Source organism: Mytilus galloprovincialis, chromosome 7, assembly GCF_965363235.1.
Source record: "Mytilus galloprovincialis chromosome 7, xbMytGall1.hap1.1, whole genome shotgun sequence".
Classification (NCBI taxonomy): domain Eukaryota; kingdom Metazoa; phylum Mollusca; class Bivalvia; order Mytilida; family Mytilidae; genus Mytilus; species Mytilus galloprovincialis.
The window spans coordinates 41,009,980-41,026,585 of NC_134844.1; the positions used below are offsets into that span (position 1 = coordinate 41,009,980).

The 16,606-nt window shown below is 31.4% G+C and overlaps 1 protein-coding gene across 14 annotated transcripts in view; it reads left to right on the forward strand.

Annotated features, from left to right (window-relative positions):
- Window positions 1-16,606, forward strand: part of LOC143083001 (tumor protein p53-inducible protein 11-like) — a 137,111-nt gene that overhangs the window by 103,616 nt on the left and 16,889 nt on the right. For 9 of the 14 annotated variants that reach the window (XM_076259088.1, XM_076259089.1, XM_076259084.1 and 6 more), the window contains one exon: window positions 11,761-11,854. In XM_076259088.1, coding sequence (XP_076115203.1) covers window positions 11,761-11,854 — 94 coding nt within the window. Of the gene's footprint in view, window positions 1-580; window positions 693-4,120; window positions 4,469-8,802; window positions 8,847-9,375; window positions 9,426-11,760; window positions 11,855-16,606 lie in introns of those variants that run through there. The other 5 variants (XM_076259098.1, XM_076259097.1, XM_076259095.1 and 2 more) reach the window with 4 other exon arrangements.

Consider the following 16,606-nt stretch of genomic DNA (forward strand, 5'->3'; position numbering starts at 1 on the left):
CAACAGATTCAGATTCACCAGATAGTTTGTATAAACCTCCAGCTCTTAGTTGCCAGTTTACCGAAATGAATCTCTTTCAACACAATTAGAAAATTGAAGAATAAAATAAAAAATTAAAAAAGACTGGTCAGCTAGAAGTAGAAGTAACATTTGGGGTAATGTGATGGTATAAGTTATATATAAGTTAAGAAAAGAGGCTGGCAAATTGGAACTTTAGGGTAATGCTTTGAATAATGTTATTCATTTGTCTGATATTTACCATTATGTACATATGTGTTGTTAAAGTCTATAAAATTATGCCTCATGTCTTAAACTTCTATTACACTCTGAAATGCAGCAGGTGCACCATTTTGCCTTTAGTCCAAAAAATGGAAAAGTGGAGACCCGGGCTCCCCATTCAATACATACTAAATAAAGGTTGACGAGCTATGCAAACTAAGCCACTGTTAAAGTTTTTTTGACAGGTAAATATGAACTTTCACTCAATATGCTTTTAACTTTGATGACGTTTTTCATTATTACAAAAATATAAAGTCATAATTGATATTTCATCCTAGGTGACTCTAATCATGTTGTCCTGTCATTTTAGACGTAACATAAATCACCCATGTCACATGTGTTTTTATATGATGTAGTACGTCCTAACAAAAAGTGTAACTGTATAGGAACAAAAAGATGGATACAGACAAAAGGTTTGGCTTTTTTTTGTTTTTTTTATTATTTGAAAAAAACAAAGAGATGATTTACATGTATGAATGAAAGAATCATGTTTGATAATGGTCACAAAGCAAGAAAACCATGATTGACAAATATACCAGGGTCAACCACCTGTGATTTGAGCTTGGTCAACCATGGTCAGATACGTATGACCGGTCACTAAGGTGGAAAACCATAGTTAACCATAATGACTAAAGAACATCCAACCATGGTTTAATCATGGTTATCAATAGTTTAAACAATGGTCAACCATGGTTGCATTTTGACAGGGGCAATTAATCCACAGACAGACCTGGTAATTGTATGTCAACAAGAGAGAGCCTTAAAAACCCAATTGATAATTCATGTATTACTGCAAAAGTTTTAAAGAAAGATTCTTTGTGGTTCAAGGCGGTGTTTCACTTCATGCTTATGACCCTTCATTATTTATAAACCACTGCATTTCAATTCAATCAAAAACTTCAACATTATTTTAATATTTTTACTTTCAAAATGCAAGTTTATATGAATATTTCCTGAAAGATGCATACAAACATAAGGCCCTTTACAGGTTGCTGTTTGGCCCACGTTGACTAAGGCTTTGTGTTGGAGACCCTACTTTGACCTATAATTGTTTACTTTTTACACATTGTGACTTGAATGGAGACTTGTTTCATTGGCACTCATACTACATCTCCTTATTTCTATAACACTGAGGAATAAATGATAAATGTTTTGCAACATCCATTCTTTAATAGTTTGTTTTTGATAGCCTTAGGGAAATTTAGTATTATAGTTATTATTTTACTATTTTAGTGTCTTCCCTATTATTTTTTGTAAACATAATTCAGGAAATTAAAGGAAACAATTTTCAGTTTTCAGAAAATGGTCAACGACCACACACAAATTATCTTTCAAGGGGAGATAACTTAACTGTTGATTGATTTTACTATCAAAACAGCAACTCACATCATTTCCAATGCTGCTATTTTCACAGATAAAAAAATTGGTAAAATAGTTAACCTGAAATTAACATGAAAAACAATTTACACTTTTCCAGCTTTTTAGGTTCTGATAGGCATTTGATTAGAACAAAACACATTTGTCATAATTGAAAACAAGAAAGTGTTTTTCACATATCAATATTTTTGCCAATCAGGGTTTATTTAAAGGTATTTATAAGACAGAATAGTCTATCTTTATCCAAACTCTGTGCCAATTTGATTTTTTTGTAATATATATTTAACGTGTTTTGAAGGGTACTATAATTCATAACATCTGCAGAGCTTGTAAATTAACAAAAACTTAATTAGCAACCCAGATCATTCTACTTATAATCTAGGTAATAAAATAAATCTTAGTGAAGTACATTGATTTTGTGAGCCAGGAGATGTTATTGATGTTGTAGAGCTGCATAAAGGGCAAGTCATTACTTTGTTGAACTGATTTTGGCAGACCAGAAAAACCGTAATAGTATAATTGATAGTTTTTTTGTAAATCATTTATAAATAGTCAATAAACATTTTGTCAAATATATTCTCTTCAGTTCCATGGAGCAAGTAAATAAGTAAAAATAAACATAGACAGAAGTGTTGTGTATAGCTCATTGGAAAGCAATGATGACCAAATTTCATCTGCATCTAGTACTTTTAAAATATATATATATATAAAAACATCACTGGTGATGATTTGAAGAGTTTTTATACCTTCACTTAAGATAAGGAGATACAGAGGGTGGATTTATGGAGGACTGTGCGGGTGTCATATTCTTCCCCTGCCCTTTATGGTTAATGCATAAACGTTTTACATGTTCAACTCCAATCGTTGCAGCTAATTTGGGCAGTCTCCGGCCCCCTCCTTTTTGAAATCCTCAAGTTCCCATCTGAGATATTCTGGTTTAACCTCTGTCTGTCTGCACATCTGATTGCAAGGTATGTCTGTCCAGATTGCATTTGTATCACATATTTCTTTGTCTACTACTAAATTTGAAACTGTATAGATTGATGCACCTGTCGAAAAGAATTTGTTTGAAGAGTTGATTTGAGGTGATCACTTTGTAGATATTTCATATATTTGCATTACAAATGGTGTAAAAATCAAATTGTTAAGCAATGAATTATCGATACATGTGTTCTTGTAACTAAATAGATTTGTTTGTATACATATGTGATCTTAATGTAGATACAATGTAATTACATCCTTTGATATCAGATACAAGTATAAGATGTTGCACACTGGAGTCTATTTTCATGATGCATTATGTAGTTTCAAAAAAATAATTCAGTCCCTTGTCAATCACTTAAAGCAGATAAATAAGAATTTTTTGAGTGATCATCATGTTGGAATTTTAAAACAAATCATTGAATGTATACCAAGGTCACATACTTGGACTCATCAGTAAAGCTTTTGGTTTTGAACATATATTTATAGATATTTAATCGTCAAATCTTAATACGATTTGGAAATAATAGACTTACAATTCATCTCTGGTGTAATTGTATGATATGAAAGATGGAAGTTTTATGTTCAATAACGTTACATCAAATGTTGGCATGTGTAAAGAGTTTGTATTTCTCTCTGAAATCAGTTTGACAAGATTTACTGTTACTACCAATTTTAAGTAGTAGAAAGTTCTAGCTGGCTTTTCTTGTTGCTGCACAGGTATTAATATGAATCTACTAGAATTTGCAGTTCAATAAGGTCCTATTAAAGCTATAATTAAAAGTATTAGTGCAATAAAAGAAGGACAATCACTCAAGAATTGTTGATGATGCAGAAATTATTTAACTAAACTATTGCCTCTAACAGTCTGTGTAAAAAAGATTGGCAAGTTTAATGATAGTGAAAGGGAGGTAAGAAAAAAATGATGTAAAGAATCATTTTTCAAAAAAAATTAAATATAATTATTTTTGTTAAACCTGTCTTAATAAAACAACAAAGATAGTTGTTTAGGTTAAAAAGAAATTCAACAATACCAATAAACATTTATTTTATTTACTTATTTAAGAGTTTAACTAAATATAAATATTTTAAGAAGATTAATTTTCTGAAAATACTTTGTTCAAAACCAGTGAAATAGCACAATAAAAGATAGTTGTTTATGTTCAAAAGATTTCAACAATACAATAGTGACTTAAATATTTTATTTATTTACTTTATAGAGCATTGAACTTATAGTCAATTCAAGAAAAATATGCTCTGAGAACAAAATCTTGTGACTTTTTCATTCATTTTCTTTAAGGGTTGCTGTTGAAAATATTCTTTTTTTTTTTGTCATAAGATACAACTTTAATAATGACATATACAAAATAAAAGTTGTTCAAGTTGTTCTAATTTTAATATATGACACATATATATCATAAAAGGGAACATTTCTCTTTACCTCAGAGGTCATTGTCACAATAACACAACAATTATTAGGTAAACCAATGGAGGAAATACGTACTTCATAAACTTTTAAGTGGGAAGAGGTTAATCCTAAAGGAATTTTACAGTTATGATGCTCTCATAGTATTGTTTAAATCACTTAACTATAGTGAGCGATAAAACGATGATGATTTTATTGTTAATGATGTTCTGATTTCGGAAAAGATTTACCTGGAGGTATAGATTATACACCTATAGGTGGTAAAAACTTGTAAACATTGACTAAAACAAAAATGCTGGATAACATCCAATAGATAAACAAGGATTTAGTAACTTTATGGTGTTGTTCAAAGTTGATATTGCCTTAGTCTATAGTGGAATAATACAGGAAAAACATCATGGACGAGTAAGTTTTTAACTTTTTATTCTCACAAAGTTCATTTGTGTAACTTTTCTCAGAAAAATAAGAGTCAGACAGTCATTAAAGTTAAACTTTTTCTACAAACTGATGGCAAATTTTCTAGATGAATTTGGAAATGAAATTATATGTCAGTGGCGGATCCAGAACATTTCATAAGGGGGGCCCACTGACTTACCTAGGGGGATGGCCAGCTCCAATCATGCTTGAGTGACTCCCTATATAACCAACAAAATTTTCCTCACAATCCCCCCCCAGGATCCGCCTATGTATATACATGAATTGAATTAAAAGGGGGAGAAACTCCAGAAGAAGTAAAACATTTGTGTGTGTGCATATGAAAAGTTCAAGCTCTCCAGCATATGTGCTTATTATTTATTTTTTAATTTTGCACCATTTCTATAAATTGATGAAAGCTGTCTCAAAAAATAAGATACAGTGTTATTTTTAAAATATGGCTTTATAAAATAACATAAGGAAGTAATTATATATTAGTTTTTTAGATTGAAAATAAATCTACAATCTTGTTTTATTTTTACTCCCACAAACATGTTATCAAGTCCTTATTTGGTTGTATTACTTCCCTGACTAGATAAAAACTCTTCAACATCAAGTTACGACGTAAATTTACTTTTTGGAATCTTGAAATCAGATGTCAAGTTCATTGGTTATAAATAGTATGTTTGTTTGAATTGAAGAAACATTATATTAGAAATGTTTTGGCTAATTGAGACATTGCTGATTACAGCTGGAGAAACAAAGTTTAAAATCATGCGTAACACTCAAAGTACTACACTTTAATTAAAATTATGTCTTCTCTCTATACTTAAGAATTTATGATATTTCACGAGAAACAATATAATTTTTCTATATTTTTAAAATTAGTGAGAAAACTAATTTCATCTTTAATGAGTGGGAAGATAATTTTCTTTAAACTCATATTTCATCTTCTGTTTTCCTTATGAATTTTGTAAAACTGCAATTACAAATAATTTCAAAGACAAAAGTCAATCACATTCTTCCGTGCAGTTTAACATCTTTATCAGTTCATTTTGAGGATTTTATAGAAGGATTTTCTTGGTGAATAATCTTTTCCTTCACCTCAATTCAGGGTTAAGTTTTGGTTAAAGTTATTGCCTGTTAAGAATGATTAATTTTGTAAAAGAAATTCATTGACATCAATGCTTGAATCAACCCAATGATTCTGTTCTTTTATGAACCAGATTTATAATATATATATCCAAGCATGATCATCTCGTAAGATCATGTGACATTCTTAGAAATGTTGCTATTAATTATCATTTATCCCCAATACACCTAATCAAACAAAATTGATAGACTTCATACTTGTCCAATTAATTAGTAAAACCTGTGAATAAGAAAACTTCCCATTTGACAGTCTATAAAATCAGGGTAATGATAACTGATCATAGACCTTCTATAATTGGCAAACATTGTATGTCTATCCAAAGTATGAAAAAAACTAATTGAAGATACCAGACTTATAATTCTGTATGCCAGTTGTGTATTACTAGTGAAATTTATGTCTCACTGACCTAAAGGCTATCTATTTGATGGTCCTTGAAAAAACTGAGCAAGATGATATTTAATTTCTTTTTTGGTGCCAGATTATATTGCAAATAGAATTTACCAGAATTGTTTTATTTATTTATAGCTTTTTGCAATTGTCCTTATTAGAATAAAAAGAAACATGTTTAACTTAAGAATGTTGTCTATGGTTATTCGTCAAATCATCATTCTAGATGAACCAGCTAGATCTGGAATCATTGATTGTTATAGGTCATTTTAACTTTAAGTTTGTTATATATGTCCCGGACCATATGAGTATTTAGACCGTACGCGTATGGTCATGACCATATGCGTATACTCATATAGTCGGACCATACGAATATATACTCGTATGGTTATTAACCGAATAATTGACCATATAGGTATTTTTTTTAAATATGCGAGGGTATCACCAGCCTAGTAGTCAACACTTCGGTGTTGACATGAATATCAATAATGTGGTCATTTTTTATAGATTTCCTGTTTACAAAAGTTTAAATTTTTCGAAGAACTAAGGATTTTCTTATCCCAGGCATAGATTTCCTTAGCCGTATTTGGCACAACTTTTTGGGAATTTTTTATCTTCAATGCTCTTCAACTTTGTACTTGTTTGGCTATATAAATATTTTGATATGAGCGTCACTGATGAGTCTTATGTAGACGAAACGCGCGTCTGGCGTACTAAATTATAATCCTGGTACCTTTGATAACTATTTACACCACTGGGTCGATGCCACTGCTGGTGGACGTTTCGTCCCCGAGGGTATCACCAGCCCAGTAGTCAACACTTCGGTGTTGACATGAATATCAATAATGTGGTCATTTTTTATAAATTTCCTGTTTACAAAAGTTTAAATTTTTCGAAAAACTAAGGATTTTCTTATCCCAGGCATAGATTTCCTTAGCCGTATTTGGCACAACTTTTTGGGAATTTTTGATCTTCAATGCTCTTCAACTTTGTACTTGTTTGGCTATATAAATATTTTGATATGAGCGTCACTGATGAGTCTTATGTAGACGAAACGCGCGTCTGGCGTACTAAATTATAATCCTGGTACCTTTGATAACTATTTACAAACGTTTCAATAATACAATAAACTTTATCTAAAAAACAATGATGTTTACATGACAATGTATTCATTTAAAGGCTATGTTAAAATTAAATATTGATGCCAAAGTTAATTTTCATCGCTTATTGCATTCTTGTATGTAGGCTTATGGTGACATTTAATTCCAGACGGTAACATAACTTTTTTTCGCATTTGAACGTCATGTTTTGCACGATTCTTTTCAGTTACACCTTTTGTTTGCAAGTTGAAATATAGTCTTCTTTGCAGCTGCATGCAGTGATGCTGAGGTTTTGGGTTATTCAGATGTGTCTACGATGTTTATGAAGCTCTAGATTTCAAATATCGTAATATGACCACAGAACACCATATTCGCAAAACAACTTAAATAAGATATGTTCCTTGCAAGTGACTTCTTGTATAACAGTTTATTGAGATCTTTTTTGAAGTTATCGGTAATGGACATCGGTATAAAATGTGTTTATTATAGTTTTGACTAGGTAGTAAAATTATTATGAAACTTCTTATTTTTATTTAGTTAATTTCTTTATTATAATATGATAATTAAATAAAATGACCTATTTGATAGCGTATTTTTAAGGAACGGTAATTCTATATGAAGAGTTTAGAAGTATTCAAAGTAAACTGTAACAGAGTGTTAATTACCCCGACCATACACGTACGGTCCAAATACTCATATGGTCCAGAACATATATATATATTTATATATATTTATGGTTTTATGATTATTTTTGCAAGTTGAGTGTTTTGGTTAGATGCCACATGTTTTTTTTAAGCAGAGGATAGCAAGACATACATTCATGTTACTTGACTGTCTTTTTTTCCCTTTTAGAATTAAACATGCTGTATTCAATTTTGGCAAACAGTAAAACCTTGACTCGATTGGACTATTGGACTTAGCCCTTAAAATGGTCTGTACTGGAAAGTTTCTGATGTTTTGAAAGTGTTTTAATGTTTCTTTAAAAAAATTATCATCTGCTTATGTTAGAATATATCAATTAAGGTGAACAAATGTTTTATATTTTTTCAATACTATGTACCATGGAGAACATTAAGTTAAATTTTACTATATATTATAATAAAAAGTTTGTATAATAGATTGATGAAGTTTTACATAATGGAAAACTGTTTGCAATATGACATCTTAGACACCAGATATCTTAGTTAATGAAAAACTGTTTACAATATAACATCTTAGACACCAGATATCTTAGTTAATGAAAAACTGTTTGCAATATGACCTCTAAGACACCAGATATCTTAGTTAATGTGGGGATCATATTATGACAAGTGATGCTTAATTCCTGTCACAATAAGATAATTTATTGTATAATAGGATCTTGTTATTGATACAAAGTCGGCTGTCTTTAATCATTGCTATTGTGGACACTAAAATCATCTATCAGAAACCAACTTTTACACCATTAAATCAGGTAATACAATTGTCAAGAATTATAACGACTTTTCTGTTGCTTTGTCACATAAAGTTAGCATATTTGGTCAAACATGGTGATTAATGATATTGATTTGGTATATTTCATAGGCATAAAGTGGGTACAATATTAGTTTTATGTCTTCTGATTTCTTTGACTACCCAAATTACATTTTGTGTTTTCATTTGTGACATTAATTGGGAAGAAATAAGACTGTATTGGTCTCAAAGGAGATATTAAACAAAAAATGGATCAAGTCTGGAAATTGCTCTTCAGGTATTTTATTCAGACGTTTTTTTTTTAATTTTATCTACTGATTTTTAATTTCATTAAAGTTTTGCGTTTTATGGCTATAATTCATGGTATTCCTGATTATTTAACTAATAAAATTCTGTCTCAGACAAAAATTGTTAAATCTGTTGAATATATTTTAACCCAATTTTTTCTGACTGTAATAACGAAGTTTTAAAAGCAGAAACTTTAATTTCTAAGTTGGATCATTGCTGTTGCATGTGCAATTCTTATAAATAAATATAATCATCATTTATATTCCAAATTGTTGCATAACAAAATAATCGAATCAACATCAAAACATTTAATTATCTGTTTTTATTAACCAAAAAAAGTAATCAACACATATTGATTAAAAATTAACTTCAAATTAATGATGTTAAAACATAATTTAAGAGCCATGACAATTCTTGGCCTTTTATTGTTAGCTTATTTGCTTTAAAGGAAGTCACATTCAGTGTTGGCTTTACTTTCAAAGGAGAATTTGTATCATTAGTGTAAGGACATTATCAGGAATAAGATCATTATAATGTCCACGAACCAGGTTTGGACTTTGTTATTTGGGTAGGTAAAACATTCTATTGACTCATATTAACATTTAAATTATCTAATGTTTTATTTGTGATAATTTCAATCTGAAAATTTTAATAATTTTTATAAGGCCACACCAATTTAATTTCTTGTTCTACGGATTTTTGGACTCCAAAATTTGGGGCGAGCGAGCGATTTGAAAATTTAAATAAAAAAATATTTAATTTGCAAATTTTTGAGGCGAAGCTTAAAAAGTAAAGGCGAGCGATTATAATTTTTTTTTGTAAACATAAAATAATAGGTTTTGACAATATATATATATATATATATTAAAACTTGATTTATCACTTGTACTTTGACATTTCTTTAATTTCTGAAGTATTTTTTCCCTGTTCACTAAGAAATAATTAAATCTGGTCTATGTATGTGTGGCTGACAATGAGACAATTCTCCATCCAAATCATAATCAGTTTGGGGGCAACCCCTTCATGTTATAAATATCCCTTTTACATGCATGACATGTTTTATGAGGGATCAATATAAGTTATAATGTATTTGTTTGTACAAAAGGGCTCATATTTTCTCATAGAACTATATATCTATCTGGTATTAAATGATTAAAACATGTCCAAGAATTTAGTAATATTCCTGGACTTTAACCATGTTAACACATTTACTTTAACAGTTTAATATTATTCAAAATAAGTGGACCCCTCTTTTAGAAAAAAATGTTTAAAATATGATGTAACTCTCCTCTTTTTGAGTACAAAATTCTAAGTGTTCAAAGGTTTTGTAATTTGTATAGAAGAACTATACAAATCCTTGGTATTTCTATTTTCTTTTCTACATCAGTAAAATGACCCCTTGTCTGAGGGAGGGTTGTTCTCAACCTGATAATAACGAACACAGGTCAAAGTACGGCCTTTTACACAGGGCTTTAATACAGACCAAACAGCAAGCTATACAGGACCCCAAAATTATTAGCGTACACAATTCGAACAGGAAAACCAACGATCTAATTTATATATCCAAACGGGAAAATACCAATGAACAACATCAACAAACGATAACTGCTGAACGACATGCTCCTGAATCAATCAGGACAGGTGCATAAACATGCAGCGGCTATGGATAGTTTTGTTTTTCCAGCATACAATATAAATGCAGTTGAAGGCAAATCCTTCAAAAGTTCTTTGTACTTTTTTCTAACCACGAACATATTTTGATAGGGAATATAAGTAAGGGGGAAAGAAACCAATTTCTTGTTCTTCACGGAAATACCCGCTGTTATAACTTTTTATCGGAGCACTCCAGGTTTCATGCTGAAACAAATATTCTCACAGATATTTACACAGTGTGTTGAGTTCCTTTTATGTTTAAAATCGTTATTTACAGGTTAGACTGTGATTTAACAAATGTTGATATCTTTTTATAATATTTACAACAACAAAAAATGGTGCGGGAAATGGACATGATTACAATTCCGGATGCGGGAAGCGGGAATATAAAAAAAATAAAAAAATTCTGTTTTGAAAAAAATAGGTGCGGGCGGGTCCGTCGAACAAGGGATCAAATTGGTGTGGCCTAATTGCATAATTTGACAACCCTGCATACCAAGGTATCCACTTCAGGGACTCTATCGAAATGATTAACACAGGTGTTGGTTCACCTCATGGAGTTTAATTTTTATAATTGGTTAAATGTTTTTTTTTTTAATCCAAGGACATCAAGAATATTTCTTTAAATCAAGATAAAATTAACCTGGTTATTTCTTAATTCAATACATAATATATTATAGTCGCATGTATATAGTTTGAACATGATAAAAACAAGTTAGAAAATTAAAAAAGATATGTGACTGTGCTTTTAATGATATGATATAGAATCTTACTTAACAGCTTGGAATAGATTATATACCAGGCCCAATTCTATGGAAAAAAACAACATTACCAATGCAGTTTATTCTGTGGGGGATATCAAAGGTCTGTCATCATTCTTTTTATAGGGCATTTTACTCTTGCGAGGTATTGACCGCAAGGATGCCCCAGTTGAGCTGAGTCCTAAAATCATTAATAGATAAACTGAATTAAAGCAACGAAACTGGCATCTAAATTTATGGATAACCAGATGGAAATTATGTACCGGTATGCAAGATGCCTCAGTCCAAAAAAAAAAAGAGTTTGAAAAAGTAGGCAGATATGGTGGCCTATGAAACTCTGTGAATCCTGTGCAACAAGAGTCATAACTCAATTACCTACATCAACAAACAAAAATGTTGATTAAATTATGTTTAAGGCAGCAACCCAGCGACGTAAAACATCATGTATTTTTTCTGTGTAATATTATACAGTGTTGTTTTATTTTTCAGAAAACACAGCAGTGGTGATCTTCATAGTCGTCTTAAGACCAGGAAATTACTGGGAGTTGGGGAAACTGATGATGGTGATGTCCATAGGTCAAAGGTATGTTCTTCTTGTTTAGCCCCGTCACATTCTGTGTGTGACTGTCCCCAGTTGGTAGTCTGTGGTTAAGTGCCATTGCTGTACCATGGGTTTTTTTCTTTCATTATTTTGTTAAAAGGAAGCCTGCTAGTTGTCTCTTTTGAATTGTTTTTCATTTGTCATTTCTGGACCTTTTATAGCTTACTATGTGAAATGGGTTTTGCTAATTGGTGAAGGCTGTGCCATGACCTATCTTTGTTAATTTCTGTATCATTTTGTTGAGTTGTCTAGTTGGCAATAATACCACATCTTCTTATTCTAATACTAATAGAGAGGTTCAAGATATTCAGTTAAGTCAACATGCCTTTGGTAAGAAACTATAAAAAATATTCTAATTGCATTGAATTCTTTTTATGCCAGAAATATCAAGGGAGCAAAATAGACTGATTGGAGCCTCTAGTTTAATTTTCATTAATCTACAACTTGTGGAAAATATTGAAAAGTGCAAATATATACTTCAACAAAAGTATTCTATTTTTTTCTATTGTCTGTTTGGGGTTGATAACATTTTTAAGCCAGGAAACTGAAGTCTTACAATGCACTTTTATAGTTATTGGATTGTGTGTTATTACTGGTAAATATGGGATCTCCCATCAACAGATAACTGAATAATACTGCTTCCTTCTGTTGCTTCTTCTTTGATTTTCATGAGTGCTCATAAACTAGAATAGAAAGAACAAAAATAGGTTACAAGGATGATAATAATAATAATGTCATGACATAATTTTTGTATAATATACATGCATGTTCTTTTTTGTGTATTATGAATACAATTCTATTGAAAAATCTTTTTTTTCTCCTTTAATGGATTTAATTATTTTTTATCTAAGCAATTTTGTTCACCATCGGATGAAAAACCCAGAACAGTTCCAGCAAGGGGATTGGGGTATTCTTGAGAAACATCTATATGATGGAAAATGTTGAAGACGAAAAGGGGGGTGGGGGTTCAGGTTAAAAAAACAAAGTGACACTTTCTAGAGATAATCTCTTAGGACAACACATTTGACAAAACAAAGTATCAGTACAACAGTATTGCCTCTGTAGAAAGTCTTTATCATTAAAAATTTATCATCAGGAATGAAATGAAAACTAATGTATAAGTTACTGTGAAAGTCATAATTTTTGTCCCCAGTGCAACTCGTGGGGATGGGGGACATTAAAATGGCGGTCGGCTTGTCCTGATAGTGCTCTCAGATGTACAATTCTTGGAAGATATTATTGAAACCTATCAGCAATGCCTCTGACAAGCTCAAAAATCATTGTGGCTCAATTAGAGTTAAGCCTCTTGGAAAAATAATGATTATTTAAAAAATGGTATCTAATAAGTGCTCTCATTTGTACCATCAGCTTGAATTTGCTATTTTACAGATATCTTTATCAATGTTAAAATAAAGATGTGGTATGATAGCCAGTGATTAAGACAACTGTATCCATAAGAGCTCAAATGAAGTGGATGTAAGCAATTATAGGCCACCCTACAACATTCAACAATGAGAGAAACCCAAACCATATAGTAAGCTATGAAAGGTTCCCACATGAAAAATGTTATAAAACAAAAGGTTATTAATATTGATCAAATATATATTTCATCAGGGAAGCCCTTGTTCTCATTTATGGACATATGTTACTGAATGGTACTATAACTAGGCATCTCATCAGATATTCATTTTAATGAATAATATACATCTCTATGTGGCTTTGAACTATTATCGGTATCATAACAAATTGTAGCATTCAGTTGTCCAATTAAGAATTGATAGTCACAGAGTTGAAGCCATCAGTAATAAAATAATGGAATCTGATTAAATGTTAAATCAGCCTTGGTATCTCTTGTAAATTAATTGACACATAGATGCTTTAATGTTAAATAGGAGAAGAACAGAAAGCTTTGGTGCAGTGATTTTACAAACAAAAAACTTGATTTAAAATTGAGAATGGAAACGGGAAATGTGTCATAGAGACAACAGTCAGAGTAAAAAACAACCAAAGGCCACCAATGGGTCTTCAACACAGGGTGACAATCCAGCACCAAAATGTGTACTTCAGATGGCCCCTATATGCATGTATAAACAAAAATGTTAAACTGTAAACCAGTGTCTAAACTTGACCCTGTGTTTAATACAAAACCTGTCTAAACTATAAGTAATTCACCCTTTGTATGTAAAATTAATATAGATCAACATATATTTTTAAGTCCAAACAGGGTTTGATTTAATTGACAAATCATGTAACATTATGCATAAACTTACTAATATATCATTAAAATATATCTATGGTACACAAAGTTAATATTATTGATACTGCAGGTCATATGTATCTTTAAAAAAGATAACAACCACTGCAGTGATCCCAAAATTAGCTGATCATCATGGTGGCTTCAACATAGTCAAATCTGACATGTGCCTGTGGGTTACTGGTACTGTGCAACATGATGACGCATTTAAATTGACATTTGAATCTTTGAACATGCTCAAAACTGACTTAAAAGCTTAAAAGTGACCTGGGGACCTGAGGAAATTCGAAACCTCAGGCCAAAAAAGACAATTGTTAAGTGATGGTAGTTGTAAATGATACTACCACTTTAGGACATTGTAATTCTATAAAATAGACAATGCAATTATCATAGGAATTCGTTTTACTTTTCAGAGGCAGATTTAGGGGGAGGGGAGGCCAGTGGCCCTATGCACCCACTTTGTGGGGAAAATTTGGTTGATTATAAAGGGAATCACTGAAGATGATAACTGGAGTGTGCCCCTTCTTATGCAGTAAGTGGGCCCCCTCTTATACTGCTGTTAGTATGAAGGGTATGAAAAAATAATATACTGGAATGAAATATGCACATGCTCTCGTAGCATTGCTCCAATCTTCATTCTTACGTTCTTTTTCATTAAATTTTCTAGAGCAGACATTGTCCTGTATTAAAGTAAAATAACACCAATGCCCTTCAACTGTATATGGAATTTCCTTATTTACTTGGTTGTCATGTGAAGGTTAAATTGGATTTCCATCAAATTATGATGTAATTTTTCCTAATAAGTTTGTCTAGGACCTATTGATTTATAGTGCAATAATGATATCATTATAGATAAACTTGATTAGAGATTGGACAAATAAACAACAGAAACTTGATGGAGCTTTACTTTATTCTTTTGATGTATTTAGATATACAAAGATGTGGTAAGAGTTCTAATGAGACAACTCTGCATCCAAGTCTCAATTTTCAAAAGTAAAAAATTAAAGATTACAGTACTGTTTTCAACACTGAGCCTTGGCTTACACCGAACAGCAAGCTATAAAGGGCTTCAATTTTGACTAGTGTAAAACCATTCAGACATGGAATTATTTTTAAAAAAGAAACCTTTGTAAACCACATCAACAAACGACAGTTACTGAAAGTTGGGTTCCTAATTTAGGACATGAGCTTATTGTGCATATCAATACATACCACAGCAAAACCTGAATTGCTAAGAAGGTAGTGCAATTTCCACTGTATGTCTTGCACTTTCAGGGTAAAAATTTAAAACGTCAAATTCTATCTGGATTTAAATATTAAAAGATGACATCCTACAAATAGCTGCTATGACATTGGCTCTTGACTTATTAAACAGCAATTAATAGGGTATTAATCATCCCATGGGCACTTTTACACCATGATTGGTAATTGATGGACTGATTGTTAAAGGGATACACTTTGAATAGCAAGCTATAAAGGGCCCCAAAATTACTAGTGTAAAACCATGCAAACAAAAACCAACAGTCTTATCTGTATAAACAAGAATGTGTCCATAGTACACGGATGCCCCACTCGCACTATCATTTTCTATGTTCAGTGGACCGTGAAAATTGGGGTTAAACCTTTAATTTGGAATTAATATTAGAAAAATCATATCATAGGGAACATGTGTACTAAGTTTCAAGTTGATATAACTTTAACTTCATCAAAAACTACCTTGACCAAAAACTTTAACCTGAACTTCGCACTATCATTTTCTATGTTCAGTGGACCACGAAATTGGGGTCAAAACTATAATTTGGCATTAAAATTAGAAAGATCATATCATGGGGAACATGTGTACTAAGTTTCAAGTTGATTGGACTTCAACTTCTTCAAAAACTACCTTGACCAAAAACTTTAACCTGAAGCGAACGGACGCACAGACGGACGGACGAACGAACGAACGAACGGAGGCACAGACCAGAAAACATAATGCCCCTCTACTATCGTAGGTGGGGCATAAAAATGAGAAACCAGAATCACTTATGAAACACAACAACAAACGACAACCACTGAACATCAGATTACATTATTATACATTTTATTACAGAAGTCACCTTGATTAGCCAATAGGAGACAAAGAATTGAAAAATATATTGTATATTTATTTGATATTATGGTATATAAATGTCCAGTGTCCGTCCGTCTGACTGTTTGTCTGGCGTCCACATGTCGCACCATAACTTGAGAACTGCTTTATATTCAAGTTTCATGAAACTTAAGATAGTTGTTTCTTATGATGGTCAAACGATCAGTATACTTTTTGGTGAAAATGGGATTTAAACTTCTTGAGTTACGATTTTTATAACTAAAACAGGGGGGGGGGGTGTTCACATGTTGCGCCGTATCTCAAAAATGATTTATGATTATTGCTTAAAACTTTACACACTTTTTATTTGTATTAATCTCAAGATCTGTATACTTTTTGGTGATGATTC